Below are 27,324 nucleotides of genomic sequence, written 5' to 3'. Positions count from 1 at the left end.
CTACTCACTATTAATAAAAAGCAAATTAGGAATTTATTGAGGCAAAAGTTGTAGTTACTAGTGAATAAGTGTTCCCTATTCTAAAGTGTTACAGAATCTGATAAACATTTAAAACTTCAAATTGTATTATTAAAAATGTGCCATGATAAAATGCAAATTGATTTTCCTATTCCCACTAGGTCAATTAATAATAAAAAAAATCAATCAATGAATAATAAATGTAAAAAAATTAAAGAAAAAAAATTAAGCACTGTAACATATAATATAATAAAAACAATCACAACCATATGTTAAAATTCATGCTTCTAGGTACCTCTTGTTATGAAACCTGCTCCAGCTATATAAACTATTAGGTAAATCTTGTAAAGGGATCATACTGTATTAATAAAGGGATTAAACATGTTTAGACCCCAAATTATTATTGATTATTGGTGTGTAGATTGGTTTAATTAAGATAATTGTTTGTGTCACTGGAGCTGGAACAAGTGAGCGATTGATGAATTCCCATTTGAATAAAGATTTCATTAGCCCTAATGCTCAAGCAAAGACCATCAAAAAAGGGCCCCTGAAAAAAATTTGCTTTCTGTTCATGCATCAACAACAAACAAGGCATCGCAAAAATGGCAAAGAAATTTGTGCGCTGTGCATTTGCATAACTTGTTCAAACAGATCTGTGACATTATCTCTGTATTTAATTACGACATTCAAAATAAGTAGCACAGAACATTGATCATTTTGGTCTAGATTAAAGCTGTCAGAGGACGATACTCTGCTCTCAGTGAGGCAGACAAGCCATTTATATCACTACAGGCCCAGCACCACCCCAGTGCCCCTCATACATCAACCCTGAGGAACACCCAGAGCGTGCATGTGTGTGTGTGTGTGTGTGCGTGTGACACTGAACAGGCTAATGCAGGAGTGCACTGCTGTGCTGTAAAGGTCAAAGCACTCTACTGTCCGCCTCGATAGCTCATCCTGCCTGCTGCACTGTTTAAACAGCATGTGCGAGTGAGGAAAACCAAGGCTTTGAATTAGATCTGAATGGTGATGATTGTAAAAGAGTGAGATCCACATACACCTGTGAGCCAGACTCAGTGAGAGGATACATGATACCCATCACTATTCTGAGCCACAAAGGTCAGCGTTCATGCTCGAATATTACAATATGGCTAATAGAGAAGAACTCCATGGTTACAGTAATATGTGTTCAGAGAGTGTTGAACTATCAGAGCAGGATTTTAATTTGTGTGAACTTCCTTTTGAATGATTGCGCATAGGAAAGAAAAATCACAAATGAGATCTCTGTAATATCTGCTGAGATTGAATGGAGATATTCATATGCATTGGTGTGTCATTAACGCTGCTTTATTGTAAGCCCACAGGCTGTGTGATATCATTTGTTTGAAATCACTTTAAGCACATGTGTCTTCTGATTACGTCACTGTGCCCTTCCATCTGCGAAAGGAGACCTCCAGACACACGTGCCAAAATCCCCTTTTAAACTCGGTCACCCCTTGTTAAAAAGATCAACATATGCTCTTTTGAATGATGCAGTCCCCATCAGGCCCCTAAACTAGCTAAACCAGCCCCAAACCAAGACTTAAAATGCTGAGATGCTACAGTAATGTTAATCTTTTCAGCAAAGGCCATTTCCATACTAAAAGTACAGAATTCAACGCCAAACCTTATGAAACATGGACAAATTTGCCAAATCTTCTTAAGAGAATACATCAAGCTTAACTGGAATAAGCTAAGCCTTTAGGAGTGTCACTCTTCAGATGCTTTTGTGATATTTCTGCTAAATCCTTTACAGACATCACTTGGCTTATTTCAATTAAGTTACGTTTTGCTTTATTGAACGATTAACCCTTCCATAAAAAAGAAGGAGAAAAAAAACACTGAAGTTTCATTGATGGACCCATTAAAGTTTCCCAGCTTTGTTGTGTTTAAATACTAAAAATATCGGCTTTTTAACAAGCAGGGTTTGAAACAGCACATGTAAAGCAAACTTCTACTGCTTTTCTTTAGAACAAATTGGAGCGAGTTCCCTCAAAGGCTCAGCAAGCCCCTCAGCCACAAAGACCCCCTCCCAATCTCTTCATACGCTGAGCAGTCAAGAAGCGTTTACACAAACGTATGGATAAGTAAATTGTGATGATACTAGTGCTAATGAAGGGTAAAATGCTGGTCGGATGGGAGCAGCAGCGGAATGTGGTGTGTGGGAAGGGATGGATGGCAGCCTGATGATTAATGCGTCAGAGAGCCGACGGGGGCCGGACGCAGCACCAGAGGCCTTGCCACCCCTGCTCGCTCATTTGGAAATCTCTCTCGGCAGAGGGAGAGGAAGAAAGGACTTCTGCCACTGTGACTGAGTCTCAATGGCAATGGATAAACAAATACCCCTTTTCCAGCAAAATGCAGCTGGTAAAAAAAAGTCTCTCAGAGACTATTACATAACTGACTGCTGGAACATAAGCTGTCCACAAAAAAATGGAGCACATAATTTTTTACATCTAAAGTAACTTTTGGGTATTTATCTGACAAGCCATTTTTATGCAACTATAAAAAGTCAAAACTAAACCATTTTATCTTTCAATACATATAAAAATTGTCACTATTTTTCCTCAATACAATAAAATATATTACTATTATTAATAGATTATACATTTGGTGACCAATATGATTAGAACACTAGTATTTTAACCAGCAAGAAATTGTTTTAAGTCAGTTATTTCTATCTTTTGTGTCAGTAGCAAATATCAGTTTACATGTCCAAACATTCATTTTGCCATTAATTGTAATAATCCAATGTGATTTTTGTTTGAACAAGGAGTCTGACAACAGCCAGTGCTCCACACAGAGAATATATCACAATATTACTGTTTTTATTGTATCTGTGATCTAATGCAGCCTTGGTGAGCATGAGAGACTTTCAAAAGTACTGAAAAAGGAGAAGAAGAAAAAAAAGAGGTAGACATATTTTTTATAATGGGAGTGATCTGGTTTTGTGCAATCCAGAAAACAAAGGCCAGAGAGGAAAAGAGGGACAAAAACCAAAAGAAAGCAGGGAAGACAAACACAGCAGAAGAGCAGAGACCTGTCTTGCCCTCTCTCTCTCTCTTCCTTTCCCATCATTCCTCCTCTCAGCACGATGGCGCACCGCGAGGACCTCCAGCACCTGTCCCTCACTCTGAAATCAGTGAGCTGTGCCGGAGTCACATGGCCTCTTACTCTCCATCCAACTAAATACGACATCCTTAAGCAGAGATTGTGCGGGCAGTTCAGTGTGAATTTTGCATTGTCTCTGAGCCGGCGTCCTGATCTAGGCAACGTCTGTTCACACAAGGATAAGAATCCCCATGCAGGCGGCAGGAGATTAACTGCCCTCTGCCTCTCACATCTTCCTCTATCGATCGCCACAGAAAAAAAAAAATCCTCACATGCATTCTCTAACATGACATCACAGTCAAAGAGGCAGAACAAGGAGCCCTTGAGGTCAGAGGAGGCAGCACAGAGTCAGAGAGAAATGAAGAGCTTTGCTTTCCTCTAGCAGTTAACATTAAATCAAATGAATCACAAATGAACAATTGTCACTTAAAGTTCATGCTGGTTAGCTGGTTAGCTTTGAGGATCTCTACTAGCATAGTCATGAAAGATAACTAAATTAATCTTTGATACAGATTTAAAATTGAATCACTTTCTCTTCTAGGATAGACTAAAAATATCGATAACTCATCCTGCACCGCACAGACTGTTGGCCAATCAAATGCTCTACATAAAACAGTGTCTCTCCTCTTAATTTATAAACACCACCTGAAACTGACTAGATAGTTGTTAACATTGCTCATGGCAGGCTTTTTAGGAAAATAAAATTAACACTACATTATGGTAGTAATGGTATGTTAAGTTTAGAGAGGTTGCACATAAAAGCACCATAAAAGCTCATAGTGATAAAATGGTATCATGTTTGCAAAGTCTATTTTATCCATTGCAACAAGGCTGAATTCCTTTTCTTTGATAAGTATCTGCTTGTACTTCTAACCTTTTACTTTAATTTAATTTCATTTCATTTGAACACTACTGCTCATTACAATTAGCTCATAACTAACCAATAACAAAATTTTCTCTATTTTCATATTGAACAAAGTCATTATTTTTGCTTTCTTTGTGCACAAAGTATTGCCATAGCTTTATAAAATTAAGGTTGGACCACTGGTTCACATGGACTATTTTACAATGTCCTTACTGTCTTTCTGGGCCATAAACGTGCTTTTTGCATTGCTGTCTCTGCAGGATTAGAAAGCTCTCAGGTTTAATAAAAAATATCTCAATTTGCGTTCAGAAGATGAACAAAAGGTCTTATGGGTTTGGAACAACATGAGCATGAGTAATTAATGACAGAATTTTCTTTTTTTTGGTGAACTAACCCTTTAAGTGAACATTACATGGCAAAAGGTAAAGGTCAATTAAATATGAAAAATACTATAAATTAGCAGGAATAATGAAATATGCAATATCAGCCAATATGTAGTTTTCACAGAGACCAAAAAGTAAATGACTATATGATCACTTCTATGGTACTGATATTGTGCATTTCTACATTTAATGGGGTCTTTTAAAAAACAAAAGAAAAACAGTTCTTCTTTTGAGTTGTCAAGGTAACATAAAGACTAAAACATTGAGACCACTGTTCCATTATGGCCATGTTATTGTGATGCCTTGTGGTAATGTGTTTAGCTAGCACAGATCTTCTGGATCACTTTACAGTAATAATTTCACAAGAGCCAGCTATCACAATAATAGGAGCTTCATCAGCATGGCCCCTTTTCAGTATTAATGGTGAGTAGATGTCTTTGGCAAGAGAGTATTCTGTTTACAAGCAGAGTTGGAGGAGAAAGAGGGCGAGAGAGAGAGAGAGAGAGAAAGAGAGAGAGAGTGAGAGAGAGAATGTGGCATAAACCAAGCAGAAGGCCATGAAGGACTGGAGTCCTTAACAAGGACTGGGATTCATCCAATCCCCCTTGGGAGTGTCTTCTTCAGCTCACTTCTAATTTATACCCATACAAATAACTTGGCTTCGATTAATAACTGAAACGCAAGACATAAAAAATTAATAATTAAAATAAATACAGTGCCTTTGCCAAGTGCAGCGTGTGTGTGTGTGTTTATCTGAAAGAGAGTGCATTTCTCCAGTGCCTCAGCATGTTTAGGCTGATAGACTGTGGAGGAGAAGGGCATTCATTGTAAAGGGCTGCTGGAGTGTGGGCTAAAGTTGCTGGCTGTAATACTGTATGTCTGAATCATCGCCCCCCTTTAGGTATGGAACGGGGTGGGTGTCTAATTTTCTCTTTTAATGTAGCCTCACACTCAAAAATAAGCATCATTCCTCTCTCTGTGCTGATGAGAATATGTTAGGACAGGGACGATTTAGTAGGGGATAAATAAGGGTTACTGTGAATGTATTTTATGGATTTATATTAAGAAAGCTCCAATACAAAAACTTTTGCTAACACAGTAGCCAATAATTATTTTTATATTATGCCCAATAAAAAATACTATGGCTGATATTAAAAATCAATCAACTGAAAATGATTTGTGCTGAAATGAGCAGGGTTCTGAACTAGTTCAAGGAAGAAGAAAAAAACCAAAAAAAAAAACCGGAAACTTACAAAATTTTGAAAGGAACAGAAACAGAAACTAAATAAAATTGTATAGTTTATTAAATCATTGACAGATTAACAAAAAAAAATGAAAATATTTGCTCAGTTATGGTTCTTTGTAACAAGTTTAAAAGTTTTTATTAAGGAAAACGATAAGGCAGAAAGTAGTTTTCTTTATTTTGCAAAAGCTATGCAGTTTTCTTTATTTTGCAAAAGCTTGACAGTTTTGAATAATATCTTGCCTCTATCTCTATATAACCAACCAGTGTTGGTATGACCATCGCGCCAGTGCCTCACGTGCACACACAACATATTTTTGCAACATTGAAGCCTGTTCATTATCAAAATAAAATACAGTTAAAGAAACGTATAAAAAGCTACACTGCTTCGTTCTCAAATCTGTTGCATTCAGCTTCACTACCATCTCACTGTGCTGATATAGCCTTTATGAAAGTTGTGACATTTGCCAAGTATGGTAACCCATACTTAGAATTAGTGCTCTGCATTTAACCCATCCAAGTGCACACATACAGCAGTGATAGGCGAACACACCCCCAGAGCAGTGGGCAGCTATATATCCAGTGGCTATAGGCTCAAGGGCACTTCAGCCATGGGTATTGTGGGTGGAAGAGAGCACTGTTCATTAACCCCCCCCCAACCTAAAACTCCTGCCAGCACCGAGACTCAAACCTGCGATCTTTGGGTTACAAGTCCAACTCTCTAACCATTGGCCACAGCTGCCTCTTATGTTTTATGTCGATAAAAGTACAAAGTCTAGACTATAATAAATACTATTTTAGCATCTAGATATGTAGTGAATATGGAAACATTTGGATTTGTGCCAAATGAGAGATGTTTTTGGACTGATGTTTTTACAGCCTAAACGCATAGCCTTAACTTTAGAGGATTTGATTTTGGAGAGAAACTAATAAATGTGTTTATAATGTTTGTAAACATTTTGCTTTAGCCTACCAGCATTTTAGCCTACATTATTTCTGATTGCAATAGGGCTAATACAATGCGGCGTGAACTTATGCAACCTTTTTCAATCTCAAAAAGCAATCTCATTCCAGCAGCTATTTTTAACAATGCAGCAAATATTTTTAAATATCGTTAAAGTTTTAATAGATTTTTTTTATTTTATTAAGAAGCCTACACTTGGCCAAAACCTTAAAAAAAATTTATGATGTATTGGCTGTGACAGTGGGTTATAGGCTAACGTAACCAAATCTCCTCTTTTTTTTTTTGAGTAAAGAAATCACTGTACTTTATTATTATTATTATTATTATTATTATTATTAAGCCTAATATATATATATATATATATATATATATATATATATATATATATATATATATATATATATATATATATATATATATATATATAATATATATATATAATATATTATATATATATATATTTTAAAATAACGTTATCAACTGGTATTTCTTCTACTCTAACAGGTTTTGGAACAGTAATAATACAGAGGAACACAGGAACAGAAACGTTAAAATATCGATTCAGCTCGGAGTGAACCGATTGAATTACTTTTTTTTAAGCCCTGCAAATAAGTGTTACAAAGAACAATGTCCTGCAGTTTAACATACCAAGGAATAGATTTTATAGATACATAGCATACATTAGGGCTGGGTTTTTAATTTATAGCACCAGTCAGAGATTTTAATTTCACCTGAAGAGAAGGGGAGAGAGAGTTGCATGGAATTTCACAGTTCAATACAATTCTGACTCACAAGCTGTGGTAATACTTTATTTTAAAGGGTCATATAATGTGATATAATTTTCCCTTTCTCTTTGGAGTGTTACAAGCTCTTGGTGCATGAAGAAGACCATTGGTGCAGCAAGAAGATGTTGCAAAAACCAAAGATATATTCTTTAGAGGTCGGCTGATTTATCGGTTTTGCAGATTAATCGGCACCGATAGTTGATTGCTGGAAAAATCAGTTATCGGCAAAAATCCATTCCGATAGTTTACCGCGCTTCATCCCTTGCTGGAGCCACTGATAGTTTCCCGGGTTGAGTCCATTGCTGGAGCAGCTGAGAAGGGTCTGTTTTCATTATACAGTGTGAGAATGGCCTCTAGTGTCTGAAATCACTGAAAGCATGTGCTGTTTGTTTAGACACGTGACGCTGCATGCCGAACAGAGCGATCTTCAGACAGAAAATCCTACCGCGCCTCAGAGCACCATTCACATAGTTTTCTATTAAATTACATTATATTCTACCCAAATCGTTGTTAATGTACAACACATTGAAACGTTTGTCTTTTGTCTGTGGCTCTAATAAAGTCTGTATGCTTCATTTATAGGGCTATAATATAGATCGCTCTTTCCATTTGCTCCATTTTTTAAACACTGAACTTAAACTTCTCTTTGCCTCATTATTCATTCTTGAAGTAAACTTGTGTCCATTTGGTGAATAAATAAACAGATTTAGATCGCTGCTGAGTTGAACGTGACGCGTCTTGAGTGCGTGATACAGGTGAGTTCTCCTAGACTCAGCGCTGCTCTTTTATTTTGATTAGATAATCACTTGAGTTTTCAATAACAAAAGCAGTTAAAGTGTGAGAATTTACATTGTGCTGGTTTAATTGTAGGGCCCTATGTTTTCCCCGATGAAGAAAATGCGGATGGAATTACGGAATCCATTCACAAAAACAGAATTCACAGAACATCTCCTGAACTGCTCTGAGAGTCACTTCATGAGCATCTGACCGTTGATTTGAGCAAAAGCATCATATCACACAGAACACCATCAAAGTAAAAGTCCAGTTTTTAAGTCTATTGTTCAGTAGAATGTACATAGCCTACTACTACTACTAAAATGAAACCAACCTTATTTTTTAAGGAATAATCACACAAAATTTCTTCCATGTTTTAATTTTAATATTAAATACCCTTTGTTTGCCAAAAAAACTTAATTTTCAGTAATTAAAAGACAAGTAAAATGTATGTTTCATACCTTGATTTAATAACAATAAATAAACTGATACAATGTAAATACACCGAATTTTGAAGGGGAAAAAAATCATTAGGCTTCTTTAAGAAAAACATTTATTAACTTGTTTTATGTGTTCAAATAATTAGACATGCTAAAACAGAATTTGGTAACAATAAAAAAAACATATGTTGAAAAAAATAAAACATTTCATAGGGCCCAAATCATGTAATTTTTGTTCAACTTTTATTAAAATGAGTGGAGAAAAAATAAAAATGGTAAAAAAACAGAATCCAGAAAAATTTAATGGAAAATAAATAAAATGGAATTTAGGAAAAAAATTAACCGATTTCATAGGGCCCTATAGTGTGGTAATTTCAACATTTACTATTACTGTTATTATTATTACTTTTATTATTACTACTACTACTACTAGTATGGTTCAGTACTGTTTTTTTTTTGTAAATAAAGCACTATTTTAGTTTTTGTTCAGTATCCATTTTAAAAACTTTCGGTTAATTAATTGGTATCGGCCAGTGTGGTCCAACCTAGATATTGGTATCGGCAAAATCCAATATCGGTCGACCACTAATATTCTTTATCAAAGTTAATACTCTGCCATGCCTCCCTAAAACGGCTCATTCAAACATGGCCCCACATGTCTGCGCCTGTGGAAATATTACATACATGGCCCCACATGTTTCCGTATGTGGAAATATTACATACATACATAGAGGAACTACTAAAGAATGTGTTTTTTGAACATTAAAGCATGTCAACATATTCTGTTACACCAAACACACAAAATAATGATCTTTAAAAAAAGCATCATATGACCCCCTTTAAGGTGTCCTTGTTACATGTTACGTGTACTTACTATAATAACAATTAATTATGCATAATTACATGCAAGTAACCCTAAACCAAACTCTAATCCTAAACCTAGCCATATAGTAAGCACATGTAGTTAGGCATGGGCCGATTCCCGGTTTCAAGGTATACTGAGATTCGAAAATGTTACGGTTTCAAAACCACTAATATTTTCCATTATACCGGTCCTGCGTTATGCACTGTATTTCATGTCTCCTCAATGACTGAAAGAGTTGGAATCCCTCAGGTTGTGTAGTGTAGAGAGTAACACTGACCCCTCCTTTCAAAAGTATACTAAACCGCATTTGAGCACGGACGGATGAGCTCGACACATGCGCAGTACCACGGGTGAATTGATTTGGGGGTTTATATGAATGTGTTTCTGAGGGGAGCTGACTGTCTTCAAAAAGTATTCGTGGTATAATTTCACAAAGCTTGTCAGAACATTCTGTTTTTGTTTCAAATTGGGTTATTATTCAATGAAATTATGTGTATGATTATTATATTTTTATTATATATATTATTATATAACTAAATTATATGAAATTATATAAATTATATGTATATGAATTATATAACTTAAATTAACTGTAATTACAGATTTAGGTTAAATTAAGATGTTAGTCTTAATTTTTTTATTTTTAGGAAACAAATTAAAGAAAAAATAAACTAATTCTACTGTTTCTTATGTTCTGTATGTTGCTCATAAACAAAATATATTGTGTTCAGCGGGAATTATAATTTTTTTTACCCAGTCATTTAAAAATAACACATGTCAGAGCTGTAACAACAATACCGTGATACCATGATATTTTTTGCTTAAAGTTTTCATACCGTCAAAATCTCATACTGGCCTATGTCTACATGTAGTTAATTAATATTACTCAGTACTTAAATGCATAATTACACTGTAACATGGTAACCCAAGCTTTTGATTTTATTTTTTTGCCCATTTGAATCAATATTGATTATTCTGGATATACGGTATATCAGATAATATACATGCCAAATTTTCAAAAAAAAAGGCAAGTTTCAGATGCCATCTTTTTTTTTGTTTTTTTTTTTAGCTCAACCATCATGGAATGGAACGCACAGGATTGTGGAATATCAAAGGCAGTGAAAGAAACATTTATACTGCCTTCAAAATTTGATCAGAAGAAGGTACTTCCGGAAACAGAAGTAAGGCAGAATTTGTATTTGAACATGCCTTGATGCCTTCCTGCCTTGGAATGCTGCCCGGATGCAGCCGTCATTTCATATAAAATAAAAAAAAAGTTACAAAGCACAACACCTATTGCAATTTATTGGATGGGAGGTGCACTACAATGTTCCGTTTATGGACTGAAAACAGGCTAGACTAATCGATTCTTGGGATTTAAGAATCAATATCATTTCGTAAAAATGAGAATTGATTAAAATCAAGAAATTATAATCCCCCCCCAGTCCTAGCATACATAATCACAAATGTTTCAGCATAATTGAACTACATTTAATATGTCATTAAAATTCATCAATGAATTCCAGTGTGCATTATATCTATTTCAAACCTCCAATCAACACAAATGAACATGTTAGAAGTACAAGCAGGTACTTCTCAAAGAAAAGAAATTCAGCCTTGTTGCAATGGATGAAATTTTATCACTATGAGCTTTCATGGTGCTTTTGTGTGCAACCTCTGTAAAATAAACATAACATTAGTAACATAATGTCCTTTATACAGTATAAAAGAAAAATCGAAAAAAAAATATTCTCGTATCTTGAACCCATGCTTGTCTTCAATGAGCCTTAGCCAAAAAATGGCAGGAAATTAAATGAGGAAGACCTGAGAGGCGCTGGCAAGACATTGATAGATTGGCGAGTTTGAGTACTGTTTACTAAATGACTTATTTTACTGGCCTCCTTCAAAACACATTCTCCACATTTGAAGAGGAAATGATTACATATCTGGAGTAAATGTGCCATGTGAAAATAGGAAATTCAACTGGATGAGACACCAGAGAGAATGAGGTGTAATTTCGGTCCTGAAAGGTGAGAGACCGATGATGTTAGAAGGGACGAGGAAGATGGAGTACAGGAGAGATACAGCACCTGTTCCGGTTGAGGCTGACAGAGAAGAAGTCAGTGAGTAAGAGGCAGAAGAAAGACAAGATGGTTTCGGTTATGACCAGCACTGCTAGCTGTAAAGGACAAGCTATTTGGAAAATGGGAATGGAGAAAAAAAAATGAACACGAACACAAGAGGAAAAAAGGAAGTCATACCTGAGAACTGAGCAGCTCCTGTGTGAAAGGGGGAGAGGAAAAGAGAAAATAATTAGGAGGAAGCCATTCACCAATAGACGACCCTCAAAGTGTCATGCAGTCAGAGGAAAGAAAAATAGCACATTTGAAAAAGCCAAGTATTCTCTTGCAAAATCACACTAAAACAAAGAAATAATAAAAAAATGTAATATATATATATATATATATATATATATATATATATTAAATATATATACTTGTATATATATATATATATATATATATATATAAAATATATAAAAAAAAATATATATATATATATATATATATATATATATATATAGAGAGAGAGAGAGAGAGAGAGAGTGGCAAGAATGTAGTTGTTTAGATTTCACATATGCGGTTTGTTAATAGAGATAGTGTCTATTTGAAATTTATTTTTACCATTTTCAGGGATGTGATTGTGCTGAGAGCAGCTTCACCTCGCCCAGTTCTTCTGGAATTATTTGTTCCAGAGCAAACCATTTTGGCTGAGGGCACAGTCATATGCATAGCTTTACATTTTATATAACTTTAATGCTGTATATCAGAGCCCTGCCATTGTACTTTTAACTGAATTGTTTAGCAATTTTTATGTTGGCTTGGCTGTTCAGATCATTCATGACATGAAGCAAAGTGAAAGAGAAACTCGGGATGCCCATTGAGCAACAGCGCTGTATGTCGGTGCACTGCATGTCGGAGCACTGCCCACAAAGCTATCGATGCTGATGGCTGTTGTTATTAAATATGAATATCTCCATTTGTCCTCAATTAAATGGTGACAGGACACTATTTATCAGTGAGTCCGCGATAAAGACTTTTACATTGAAAGAGACTGAAACGGGTGTAAACAAGGACATTATTTTCAAGAACACTTTGTAAGACACAGTCAACAAATGCACTGAGCAATGTTGTCTTCAGAAATCACCATTAACAGATGAAAGGATAGTATGACAAAGATATTGGTTTCCTCAGTTGACATTCAAACTAATGTTTTATTGTAAATATGGGACTGAGCTGAAGAATAAATGCTGTATCAGATGCAAGTAATCACACTCGCTTAGTTCATCTCATATAATTCCCTAATAAAATAAATAAATAAACAGAATTATGTTATTGTTGTTATTATTGAACAAAATCCTAATGAATATAACAATAAGAATCAATGGAGGGAAAGATTCATCATCAGGTCCCCAGCAGAACATTTCTTTAACTCGTTCAATGCTTTCTCTTGACACGGCACACTGTGAAACTTCATTAACTGCAACATGTCAACAGCACCTGGTCTATCTGCTGCTAAAACCCCAGATCAGAAGCTTAGCTAATGCACTGCCTCTGGTACACATATAACAGTTTTAAAAAGCACTTAGAGTCAACATGGCTTTATGAAACTGTGCAATGAGTCACAGTCTGATTAGAAAAACAATTTTCTTATTGGCATTTTCACCAAATTTTCATCTTAGCTAATGTGCTAATTTGCATTCCTCTTCTGGGACTCAATGCAAAGCCATTGAAGATGGATATTTGCGCCTCAGCTTTGCTGAGAGTGCCTGCATGTCAAATGAACTTAAACAACATTAGAGAAAGTACACAGAAATCCAAGAGCAAATATCCATGGGTGACCACGGCATAAATCATCACTCAGTACCAAACAAAACTCTTGAAATCCAGCCACTTGCAACAAGACTCTTGATGCAAGATCTAAATATACCTCACAGAGCTTTGCATAGGCTTATAAAACAGCCAGGATTCCTTCATCAACACAATGTTGGCTAGTTGGAAACTAGCCTGGTCTAAGCCGAAGGTCTCTTTTTAGTAGAGTAGATTGGTAGAGACTTGGTGCAATGAGAGAACACATTGTGCCTTCTTAAGGATTTTTTGCATGATTTGGTTGAATCACAGGGGACTGGGGCCACCCTTGGATTTAGACCTCTGGAGCACAGACCACACGAACAGGGTTATCCATGTCAAGTAAATGCCAGCAGTCAGAATAACTCTGCATTGGATTTTCAGCCCTAGACTTTGCTGGGCCCCTGACCGGAGAGTTAAGGGACCGCCCAGTTCGTGTCACAATCTCTCCCCTTCTCTTCAGGAGAGGTTAAAATCTCTGACCAGTGCAATGCATTAAACATGAGTTCTCCCACTTGAGAGACGCTCCCTACTCCAAAATGATAGGGACATTAACTTTGGGGTCAGCATGCATGAGCTGCATTAATGAACCCTTGTGTCTCGCTTTATGTGCGCACCAACCCGAGAGCACTTCACACAGTCGAAAGCTTGAAAGCAAGGCATGTTTAAAAAATATGCTGTAATAATTGGGAATGTATTGGTACAGAAATACAGAGATTCATATACAGTAGACTTAAATTAAATTCAATTAAATTAAATTTTATATGTATAGCACTTTTCACAATAAAAATTGGGCAAAGCAACTTTACCGAAAATTTAAGTTTCTATATTATATTTAAAAGTAGCTTATCAGTAGCTTGACATCTGTATCATACAGTTAGTTAATAATGAATCAAACAGACTATGAACACTATCAACGGGCAAAGAATATATGTTGCAATCAAACGTATACTACTTAACTATAGTTTTATAGACATCTAAAAAAATGTATGTTATGGTAATTCTTATCAGTAACAATGACTCTTAAAAGAATTAAAAAAAAAGTTATTTGAGTGAACAAATCCTTTATTACAACAAAATTGAAATAATTTTAATGAAAGTATCGACACCTCCCTTCTGAAAAAAGTGATAAATAAATCAAATAAAATAATTAAGCTACAGGTTAATTAATGTTTTAAAATGTTATTAAATGAAAATGCAACAACTTTTATTTTTGGCAAAGTTCTGCACAACAGAGGTATACCAATGTATAACATGGACAAACATAATATTCCTTAAATTTTTTTTAATTAATTAATTATTATAAAGAATATTATTGTTGTTGTTATCATAACTTTGAAGTAAATTGTACTTGTACAGTTGTCATAATTTCAAGTTAAATCAAACTTTTATTTTGACGGGCTGTAGCAGACCGTTGAGTCTCTGAGTGTATTTGACAATGGGTTTTCTCAAATAAAACTAGGAAATGTTTAAGTTTTCTCTCAGAGCAGCTCTGGTGATATTCATGTTTATGTAGATGCTGAAAACACCATTTGCGTCATACATGCATACTTCAGTATAAAGTAGTTAAAATGGCGCCACTCAGAGACATGTAGAAACAAGCAGATTATTTATATAGCAGTCTCTTTGCGCTTTAATATTCACAGACACATATCATATCTATTTTTGATTTATCCATCCAACAGATCCTCGTTATACTGTAAATTCCATGTTCACAGCAACGACATTCCCTCTGCATCATGGAAATCATACTGCCTTAACTTATAACTTGTTATAAATGTGACACAGCATCGTCTGCACAGAGGGATTGTGTCTGCAAATATGACTGAACATGTTGGATTTATTGCCTGCTTTTGCAGCCACTTTGCGTCCAAATTTTTTTTGCGCAAATTGGATCCGTACTCAAGGATAACCCCACGGTATTTTTTTAAAAATATCAAAAGTATTCCAATACTGCAGAATGTAACTTTTTTTTTCGGGGTGCAGGGGGTTAGATATAATCTCTGTCTTTGCCATTTTCTACGCTGCACATGTGCGTAAGCAGACATGTCATTAAGTACGTTGGTGTATTTTATTTTTATTTTTTTCATTATTCAGACAAAAGCAGCAGTTGTAAGTGGGGTTAAACATTAATCCCCTGCGTTAACACACTCATTTTGACAGCACTATAGGCCTATATGACCTTACACTACAGATCACTCCTGACCAGCTGCCTCACACACAGGTTTGCACAAAATCATCGTCTTTATCAAAACCTAGAAATCTGCTGCTCATGAGGTATTAATTTAAACATGATAAGTGGATCCATTAAAGCCCAATTATCAGTAATCTGTAAACGTGAACATGAGAAAAGCTTTTTCCAGCTAAAAATGTCACTGGACAAAAACAGTCGGATTCATGGACTTCAAAGTCAACGACAAAGTGCAAGTGTTTCTAAGGATCAAGTCTTTGTCCTGTCAGGCTGCTTTAGTCAGAGAGAATTGAAGCGTGTGTACCTGAGCCATAATAGGGAGGGATTTATTGTCTGTCTGCCGGGCGGTGATTAGACACCGCTGCTGCCACTCTGATAAGCCTCGCTGATGGGGACAGACACTCCAGTGTCCTAAAACCACCTTGGAGGAGCCAGAGAGAGAGGTCACATCTGGCGGATCCCACCATCCGCCTCTAACTTTGAAGTGACTTTTGAGGTTTTCTTAAACTTAGGGGACACTTACCACTTCTTCATAGGAGTGAGGCTCATTAAGCAAAAAAAGGAATCATAGCTCCGATATTTTAGAATTCAAGATCCAGCAGGTCTGTTTACACAGATTAATTTCCTTCTGCTTTGGGGAATCCAGCATTGCTTTCTGACATTACACAGCATATTCATGAGAAGATTCAATGTGGGCAGCCAGAAATGTGTGCCAGATAACCTGACATGAACAGTTTGATATTTTCAAAAATTCTCCATTCTCCAAAATTTCCATGCTGGCCAGTACTGCCATGGTTTAACTAAAGGATGTGCAAAACTACCTTTTCAAAATTGACATCTAAAGCACAGCACACTCAAAAAATATATATAAAAATAAAATACAAATTATATATATATATATATATATATATATATATATATATATATATATATATATATATATATATATATAAAATTGTATCCTATAATATTAAATACATTAATAATAATACAAACAACAACAACAACAACATTAATAATTATAACAAATTAAAAAGAACTAAAATAAAAATAAAATGTATTTATTTAAATGAAAAATATCACCAAAATATCGCCAAAGCTGCCCTCTTAGTCCACTACTTTTTACATTCGTTTTGGAACCGCTTGCTTCAATTATTAGAGAGGAACCAAGAATTAAAGGTGTATTTGCAGGGGAAAGAGAAAATAAATTACTGTTATATGCCAATGACATATTGCTAGTAGTAAAGGACCCTACATGCTCCTTACCAGAACTCCTTAATATGATTTAATCTTATTTCAAATTTTCTGGATATAAAATCAACTGGCATATGCCAGTATCAGCAGTGTGTTTTTCTTCCTTAGTCAGTGCATTAAAGTTTAAATGGATGCATAAAGGGATTAGATATTTAGTTATCCACCTAAGCCCTGATTTAGAGAATATACTGAATTTGAATATGGTTTGGTACCTTTGTTGCAGAAAATACAAACACAATTAGATAGTTGGAAGAAAATTATGTTAAGTTTGTGAGGAATGATTAATACAATAAAGATGATGATAGCACCACAGTTTAATTACATATCTGGGATGGTCCCAGTTACTATGCCTCACCAGATATATAAGCGAAATAATGCTATGATTAAGAAATATTTTGTGGGAAGGTAAATTAAACACAAATTCATTACACTACCATTCAATACACTACAGTATGTGTTTTTAATACTAAGTTCAATACTGTTATTCAGCAAGGATGTATTAAATTTAGGAGACTTCTTTCAAAAAATCTTGATATGAATGTCTGTCACGTTTATGTTTTTTCAGCTTCACATTTTCTGTGTTTCTGTTATTCCTTTGACCTAGTTTCACTTAGTTCCCGATTAGTTCATTCTGTTCACCTGTGTTTATTAATCATCTTGTCTGCTCCTTTGTTAGCATGTCCTTATAAACCCTCATTTTCATTTTGTTCTTCCTCTAGGATTAATGTTTTGAAATGGAAGATGTGTGTTGATGCTATTAAACTCTCCTATTCTTTATGCTGAAGTTGGACTTAAAGACCATAAATGTTTACTCCGTAATGTGCTTTCTATAACCACATACCATGACAATATTTTAATATTAAAATTCTAAATTATTAAATCAATTAATAATAATAATAATAAAGTTGTAGTAGTCCATTTTTAATAAGAGCATTCATTTGTTTCTTGTGTTATACATTAATTAGAATTTTTGTGGCAGTGCTTTTATATGAGCACAACAACAAACAAACAAATAAATAAATATTAGTTTACATTATAATATATATTTCAATCATATAAAACATTTCAATTCATTTTTCAAAAGATACTTTTGTCTCAAAAACATTATATAACATCGGTTTCATAAACATTTGAATGGTGGTGTATAACAAAAATAATTGGTTGTTTACCAACTAGTCAGTCCTAATGGATGGTAAATCAGGATGTCTTTCAGGAGTTGACATGTCATCAGGCCATGGATGTTTAGGCAGTAATTCAGGGCACTGATGGAGGACTGTGAGCAGATGTACATACCCACAGACATGCAGCTTCTAGTCTGACCTGCTGAGCCTTCATGTAATTAAAAGGTTAGGAGAGCTGAGTCATATTTTCATCTCAAAAGGGATTTGATGGAAAGGGCATGGTTGTGTGGCCTAGCACGATACTCACAACACACAGATTGACCTTCACATTCATTCCTTTCTGAACAGCATGCCAAAGAGACCAAATGAACACCTCTACGCAACACACCAGGAGGCCACAAGGATCGTGAAGCTATCTTTTTTTATATATATATATATATATTTTTTTTTTACAGACAATCAGAATCTGATTAGAAATCCTTCAAAATAGGTGACATTTACATTCGTGACACTTTTGGCACAAACTAAAGGGAAGTTAAAGAGACAGAATAGAAAAGGAGGACGACAATGATAAGACCTGAATACCAACACTGCTGCTATTAGATGTTCAAAAGCAGATCTGAATGTTACAGCCAGCCGGTGAAAACATCTTCAGACGAAAGCCATCAGGTGTTTGGGGACAGAACGGGGGCGAGACAGAGAACTGATACAGCAAAGGGACAGTTGGGTTGGACACAGACGAGACCTAGAGACCAGAAAGGGAATGCTATCATTAATTTTGAATGAGAGGCACAGATCTCCAGTAATTGCTATCTGATAGCACACCCAGCAACTCTTCAATCTCAGGGCATATCTCTGTGGGATCACCTAAGGTAAAGTGACCCCTCATAACTTAGAAGTCACTCCATTTACGAAGGACTCAATGAAATCACAACAGGAACCTTAGAGGTCATTTATATGTTAGTGTACTCAAACAGCCAGGAAAACAGACCAAAAGAAAATATTCACCCAACTAAATTCTACATGGAATTAACAAATGTGAAGTAACTAAAGCATACTGGCAATTTCTTTTAAAAAGAAACAATCTGTTTGAAACGTCTTGTTTTTAATAGGAAATGTGTCAAAATAGTTGCCCACAAGGATGTATGACAGTAGAAACTGAACTATTGCAAATATTAATGGTGAATGGACTCTTCCGTAACTAATTAGCTCATGAGAATCGTGCAAAAGCAGTGAGTAGTGTTACTTCCTGCTGTTCACAAATCGCCTTTTGATTGGAATGTCAGTCACGTAATTTAAATAAGGGTCCTTCAACCAAAACAAAAACAAATAAATAATTAAATAATAAAAAGTACCATTTCACACAAAATCTGAACTGCACTCTGAACAGCTGACCTGCTAGAGGCCGAGGAAATGTTTTTTGGATGTTATTAGTGAAAGGAAAGATCGGTGTTCTGAAATGAAAAGGTTATAATCATAACACATACTAAAATGAAAAACAAACATTTTAAATGTAGGCTTCTCCAAAACAGAGAAGGACAAGGTAATTTTTTGGTCTCTGTAGCCTACACTTTTTTTTTTCTTTTTTGCCAGAAATAAGAAACACATGTTGGGGGTTGCCACAGTGTGATAGAAATGTGCAGCTAACATACTTTCTGGATGTGAGAGAAACAGGCTTTTTAAAGGTGCCCAAGTCTCTAAAAATGGACTCCATCTTTGCCACTTACTCGAAATTGGCTCTCTGCTTTAAGACTATAAGGTTCCTCCACTGTTAGCAAGAGAAATGGGCTGCATACAGTTAAATTTCACCCCCCCCCCCCCCAAAAAAAATACTATATTTTCACCCCCATGTACAAAACCTGTTTGACTTTTGATTTCAAAGAATATTTTTTGAAGAACAAAACAACAAACCTTAATAAAACATAACCAAACATAAAAAAAAAAAAAAAAAAACACATCAAAATCTTTTCTTTTGTGTTCATAGAGGTTTGGAATTACATGAGTGACCTGAGAGTAAACTAGTCCTGGGCGATAAACCGGTTCATACCGAACCGAAAACCTGTGTAAATTTTTGTTACGATATAAATTTTTACTATACCGCCATACCGATGTATTTAATTACTCAACGTTCTGAACGTTATGCTGCGCTGCGGCCACGCGACACTGTTTCAGACGGACGCTTTCCAACACTGGTCTCAAACTCAATTCCTGGAGGGCCACAGGTCTGCACAGTTTAGCTCCAACCCTAATCAAACACACCTGATCCAGCTAACCAAACTCTTCAGGATTACTAGAAACTTCCAAGCAGGTGTGAGTTGGAGCTGGTTGGAGCTAAACTCTGCAGAGCTGTGCCCCTCCAGTAATTTGAGTTTGAGACCACTGCTTTAAATGTTGCACTTCTAAGCAGCGACTGCGAGGCTTGGTAAGGGTAAACACAGCAGTGCTCTGGTGTTACATTATAACGCCTGTTTCACACGTACTCCATTTGCAGTGCGTATGCGTTGCATTTTTTGCTTTACGCACCCATGTTAATGGATTCCAGCATTCATACTGCACGAGGTTGCGGTCCGTCAGTGCATTCAAGGAGCGGTGCGTCTGCAGCAGTGCAGCGATTGTTTACGTACCGAGTCTATTTTTGCTATGCTGCTGGAGCTGAAGTATAGTGAAAGCGCACTGTTCACGGGAAAAATGAACATGGATCAGTAGCGGACTGCAAATGCGTCCTATGTGAAAGCACAAGGAGTCCGTGCTGTGGACTACATATGCACTGCAGACGGAGTATGGAAAGATGGATGCTGCAGAACTAGTAGAACAAAAAGAGGAGCCGGGTCTGTTGTTTGGAGGTTTTTTGGTTTCAAAAATCCGATATCGACTAAACAACCATTTTATGCAGGTGCTGTCAGGCTAAAAGCACGTCTTGGAATATCAACCAGCAGAAAATGCATTGTACACCTGATTATGCATGAAAATACGTCATAAACCGGGAAACCGCCATAATTTAGAAAAAAAAACGTGATATAAATTTTTGTTCAAACCGCCCAGTACTAGAGTGAACTATCTCTTTAGTGTGTAAATGTAGGTACAGATATGGATTTTTAACTAATAAGATTCCACTCTGGGCGGAACTACCTATAAACAAACCAAGCAACTCCCAAAATATCTTGTTGCTTGTCATGTCTGGTTGCGACAAAGGATTAAGATAAAAAGATGGGAACTGTTGGTGAAAAGATGAATGGCTAATATAGAGATTAACAGTTAAAACAATCTCACGATATTCTGATGCTGTAGAGACTACGCTTGGATGCTGAGAGACTACACATTGAATTCAGCCTGTCTGTCTGTTTGCCTTTGTTGGTTTTTCCCCCTCGCTCTCAGGTCTAGCTTTTTACTTAATTAAATCAGCCAAACCCTCATATCAGATATCCTTTAACGGAATACTAAAGCATATCCATTCCCTAATGCCATTATAGCGAGCGGAGGGCAGGCAGATGCTTTAATCCCTGGATCAGCCTACACAAAAGAAGGAGAGGTCGCCAGTCTGCCATTAGCCACATATTTGCTCCTGGGCTGGAAACACTAACCTGAAGCACAGATTCTGCACCAATGACAGATATGACAGGCTCTCCCTGGGATGCTCACCAGATGAAAAACTCCTTTTTCAGTAGTTTCAGAGGAATGACTGATATTTTTGAATTGGCACAGCGGTGCCCCTATTTACCATGTTTCTTCTTCTCCATACCACATTGGTTGCGGCAAAATGCGGCCAAAATTAAGTTGTCATAGTAAACAGAACAAAGCATTGAAACCAGTCATGAAAAGAGAAAGACTTAATGTGCTAAAATCTGAACCAAAGCAGCTAAATTGATTTAATGTGGTTGGATTTTATTTTATGTTCTATTTTAGCTTCAATCTGTGTATAACATGCCCCCCCCCCCCCCCCAATTTGCATAGAGAAGGAAACATGCCGCAGATACTGCACTGTAGTAGTGTGTACTGCACTAAAATATTGTACAATTATCTAAATGTAGCACACATCTCAATAAAAGAAAAAGGAAGTCACTTTTGAAAATGATACAGTAGAATTACACTTTCACAGGTCAACTCTTCAACTTCGGACACTTTTATGTTGAAGGGGTGTATTATAACTAAACAGATTTCCACATTGTAATTATCTACCATGCCTTCGATGTTTACCACTTTCTTTCCTAAAAATGCCTTTATGCATAGTTTTTGTTATTTCATTCTTATTTTTTGAGACCAAATTTCAGAATTAAACTATCCATAATAAAAGTATGATGCACTAAACAAACCTTTCAATATTTATTGTGTGAAAATACTTCCACCACAATGAACAATTATAAATTTGTCAAGTGTTAAAATATTTAATTGTTTGTATTTGGAATACAGAAAATGATTTTATTTCATGCAGTTAAAGATAGACAGAATATTTCATTTCATGGCACAGTTTAATAACATTACAACAGTGGCAGGACTTCATAACTTTTGATAAAATATGAAGATTATGAAAAGTGTGTTATAAGGTCCACTGACACAAAAGTTCCCATATCACTGTGCTGTGACTTAATAACTTTTTAATAACTTCTGATAAACTAACTTAAGGAGAATATGAATTGTGTTATAAGATTTTTTGACAAAATGTGCACATTTTACTGTGGTGAGACAATAACTTTTGATAAACTGACAAGTTAACTGACTAGTGAGATTATGAAAGGTGTGTTTTAAAGACTACTGACACAAAAGTGCTTTGTAACTTTGTTACTTTCAGTAAGGTAACTAACTAACTAACTAGAGAGAGTTAATTAGCTAGTTAGTATAACTTCTGATAAACTTGTGACTTTATAATTTTGATAATCTAACTAGCTAACTAACTATAGAGATGATGAAAAATAAGTTATAAAGTCTATTGAGCCAAAAGTGTCCTTACTTAAGTGGTATCGTATTGCGAGGTAGTTGCCAATATTCTATTCTATTTTGTGTGTCACAATCTGTATGACAGAACACACCAACTTTCAGAAAAGTAGTGGGGAAGATAAAAGTATGCACATGGGTAGATGCCCTAGAAAGCACAAGTGTATTCCACTCTCACAGCCCATCTATGCGGTCGGGTGCCTGGCTATATGGAAAACCCTACTGAGCCTCAGGCCCATTACGGGTGCACCCGACAACCCCGGCATAATCCGCTCATTTGCGAGGTCATCACAAATCATTATACAGTAGGGTTCCATTCGTCTGACATAAATACATGACCCCAGAGAACTGCTCAGCCCACTCTTCCCTGTCTCTCTTCCTCAATCACTGACTTTCCTACCTCTCTCCCACTTTTTATATAAGTCTAGAAAGGCGTGTAATTAAATCTGCAGAGATGGCATGAGCAAGAACAAGCGATGCAGTCAGGCAGAATATGTGCATTCCTGTACAGTGGGATAAACAGAGGCATGATGAAAGACGGAAAGGTTTGCTCTGTATCTGACAAGGCAAAAGAGACATTCTCGCAGCTCTTAAGCACACACACAAGGGTTTTTCCCACTGCGCTGCGTCAAAAACCGGGTACACTCATTTTCCACAGCAAGGGCATTTTACACATTCCCATTTTGCATTTCTACTCATCTCAAGTCCTCAAATCCCCTGTTGAAAAATATAGTGTGCCAAAAGTGATAAAGCACTTGTACATATTCCATAGTCTATGTTGTAAGATGCGCAAGGGAGGAATGAGCTGTGAACGAAGCGATTTGCTTCAGTGATTTGTAAACAAAGCAAGTATATGTTCATCAGTTTAATTGAAAACAAAAAAAGATCATTAGGAAGGTTGCGCAGACATTCATTTCATCCAGGGAGTCAGTGATGCAGATGGGATGGCAGTGTGCTCTGCCTCTAAAATCGCCTTAGGTTCCCGTATCACTTATATAAGTAACTCAGAGCTCTGCAGGGAGCATGTACAGAGCATCGAAGAATGCAATGGCACCAAAGGCTGACAACGCATTGTTTTTAGAGTCCCATAAATAATTAAAAACAATGCGAGCTGTTTCCATAAAAACGGAGGATGCTCTGACGCAGATCTTCTCCAGCCTTTGGCACTACCTCAAACAAACCGTTGTTTTGGTATCATGGCACCTGTGATGACATATAGAACGTTCCCTTCACTTTGATGCCTGTGGAGAAATGACAAAAATGTCCTCTGAATAATCTCCAGTGTGCATCTGTTACATTTCTATTCCTAAAACTGTCTGATAGGATGACACAAAATCCCTCCCTGAGGCATTGAGCTATATTTTTCCTCTTTCAGAAGGACGAGAGAGAGAGAGGTAGGTTGTGTATTCTGGCTGGAAAAGGGGCAGCTGCTCCTGCAGGAGCCATCATTCATCATCCTCTCAGATGGTCTTCATCTCCTCCTGCTGCACTCGAGGCTAAAACACATTTACCTAAAAGGATTTCTGCAAGCTAAGGTGCTAAAGCCCAACTTCGTAGGGGTAGAAACCCAACAGCACGCTACCGGATACTTGACCCAAACTTTCCATGTGGTGCGATGAACTGCTGATGCAGTATTGCTGTCAAACGCATTTAGAGCGGGTGCCCAAAAACAACGGAAATTAATTGTCAGTTGTTGTTTTAAACCGCCCCAAGTTTTCAATTAATCTTCTGACATTTAGCTACAAAAGAACTGATTAAGGAGAAAAGGTTACATAGGAACTGAAGCTTTCCGATGGAATCGAGCTGGAATCACATGACAGCTTTGTTATTTAGATGGAAATGTGACTTTGAATGAAGAACAAATATATCGCTCTCAAGACTCAACCAGTCATGTGAACAAATAGTCCCACTACTCTGCATCCCATCATTCCACCCAGAGGGCTGATTGTGCTTGCTTGCTGGATTCATCTGAAGTGCTGCTTCATTGCTATTATACAGGCAGGATTTTTCAACAATATTGTGCTCCCAGCCTGAGGTTGGCCTCTGAAAATTGAACTCTTATGAACACCCGGTTTCAGCAAGGATACCAAGGCAACAGGGTTAAAGATTGTGTTAGTTGCAAGACAGAAATGGAGCTCTTTGAGAAAGGATTGCATGCCAGTCAAACCTAAGGCTAGAGAATATCTATGGTGGCCTTCAGCTGAATCACTAATTTATTTTGTGTTTATTTGTAGGGATACACAGATATGGAAGATGAGCCTGATACAGATGATGATAACAATAATAAAAAACATTTCGGTCCAATATGATAACAAAAAAGATAATCATTCTGGGAGTACTTTACAATTAGGTTAACACATTAAACATCATAAATAAATTTTTATAGCAAATATTAATCTACAGTAGGTTTGTTTATAAATATCCTTTTTATTCATGTTTCGTCATAAAACATTTTACAACTCAAAGTTAAAAATGTATATGTTAAAATGTTCATTGGGATAACGTTAACTATTTCACTATAAACATCTAGAAACTTATTTTAAAGTGTTAGGACGTGTTAAATGGGCACCATGGCTTTGCCAGCATTGTCTATATAGGTAGAACAAACTATTTTGTTTTTTTATCACTTGCTGGTGCAATGGTGCAACAAGAACTCGTCGTTTAGATGTACAATTCTGGCAGGCATGAGCATAAGTGTTAAAAGGTTCCATTGCCATGTAAAGCAATATTAAGAGTGGACGGTTTGCACACATGCCTCTACAGACCAAAATGGCTTATCCACACTGTCAAAGGCAATAACATGAACACTGGTCTGTTATCCATTTTGAGCAGCATAAGGTTTATTTTCACAGAAAACTGTCATGGGCCGATATCCATTCTTGTCTGGGAGACAGAATCGTCAGACACAGGTGCCACTAATCAATGGTGTCCACATGACATTACTGTGTGCACCTGCCATATTGGCACATTATACCACTCCATAATTCAATTTGCCACTCTATCCCATTTCCATTAACTGTCATATTTACATCAGCCTCCATTGGAAAACAAAGTCCAACTTTGAATGGGTAGGAAAGGCAGGAAACGGAAAACGGTTGGAGGAATAAGCGACAGAAAAACAAGTGACGTCTCAATCAGAAAGAGACCCAGGATCATTTGGAATTGGATTATGGGGGGAAGTCAATACCAAACAAACAGCTTTTCCAGTTAAAGCTTAACTTACAAAAGGTATTAAGATTAGAGCGGGTGATAAAAACTGAGCGATTCAGTATGTCTTTTGTCTTGGGATTGTTGGCGGAAAGAGTGCCAGCATCAGTTTGAGGCCATTTTAGTTGGATTTCCATATACTGTGCCGCAAGCCGAATGGATTTTTCCAGTGTTCCCTTCCTGGAGTCTATGGGGGAGACTTAGAAGGGATCTGGCACATTGCAAACGTAAATGCTAAGTGACTGATAAGGTGTCAGTGTTTGACAACGCTGCAGATTGCTTACATAACCCACGTCTGAAGTGTCATTCCTCCTCCTTTCTCCTCTCTCGCACTTCATCTCTCGTCTTCCCGTCTCAATATAGAGTGAGAGGGTGAAAAACAGCTTCATCTTCCTCTAGCCACAAATCAGCTCGGTGACCAGAGCTCATCTTTTCTAATGTCATCTCTTTTTATCAGGTGCTGACACACACCCAAGTGCACCACGGGCCATTTGTCCCAATAAAGGTCATGCTGGTGTGGATAACACTCATTTCCTGGTTTTAAAAGTCTTGTGTTAAAATACGCTAAAATTGGAGCAATGTGGCTACAATGCAGCTTTGTCTCAAGTCATAAATATTCCGGATGGGTTTCTTCTTTTCACTTGCTCTCACCTGCTCTCTCCCCACGCTGCACCTGGGCTCCTTGGAAACACGATCTTGGGATTGCATCCCAGGGTAGTAACATCCATCAACTCTGACACCAATCACCAGAAACCCCACAAAATGCTTCCTCTAATTTGTTTGCTATTTCAATGTCTTTCAGTAAAGCCTCCATCACGCATGTCACAACCACCTGCTACCTATTCTATAGAGTACAGTAGGGAAGGGGAGGGAGAGTATATAATCGATATATAATCATATAAAATATATAAACAGAATTGCTAATCTTCAGCTGTTATTTTTACCCACCAAATGCCATTCTGTACAAACACTCCTCCGGGCTAAAGCACAGAGCACTGCTTACACATACTTCTGCTACAAAGCAACTCCATTTGTGGGAAAAGTAAAACACATTGTGACTGAATTCAAAGTGTGCAAATCTCTTAAATGTCCAACTATATATGTTCTCGTTCTTATTGTGCACAATTTATCATCATTTCCAAAGAAATAAATGGTTTGTTTGTTTATTTTCTTCTTACCATCATTCCAGCATCTATGGCTATATTCATGGGGGGTAATTCATATTCC

At 36.6% G+C, this 27,324-nt stretch overlaps 1 protein-coding gene across 5 annotated transcripts in view; it reads right to left on the bottom strand.

The window, feature by feature from the left end:
- The window catches only part of cadm1a (cell adhesion molecule 1a), a 327,221-nt gene that overhangs the window by 89,029 nt on the left and 210,868 nt on the right, over positions 1-27,324 (bottom strand). For 4 of the 5 annotated variants that reach the window (XM_059526377.1, XM_059526379.1, XM_059526380.1 and 1 more), the window contains exon 2: positions 11,749-11,766. The exons of the other annotated variant lie outside the window; for it this stretch is intronic. In XM_059526377.1, coding sequence (XP_059382360.1) covers positions 11,749-11,766 — 18 coding nt within the window. The remainder of the gene's footprint in view (positions 1-11,748; positions 11,767-27,324) is intronic. 5 annotated transcript variants of the gene reach the window in all.

This window comes from Carassius carassius, chromosome 36 (assembly GCF_963082965.1).
Source record: "Carassius carassius chromosome 36, fCarCar2.1, whole genome shotgun sequence".
Taxonomy (NCBI): domain Eukaryota; kingdom Metazoa; phylum Chordata; class Actinopteri; order Cypriniformes; family Cyprinidae; genus Carassius; species Carassius carassius.
Note: the sequence above shows the minus strand (reverse complement) of the source record. Positions and strands in the feature narration are given on the sequence as shown.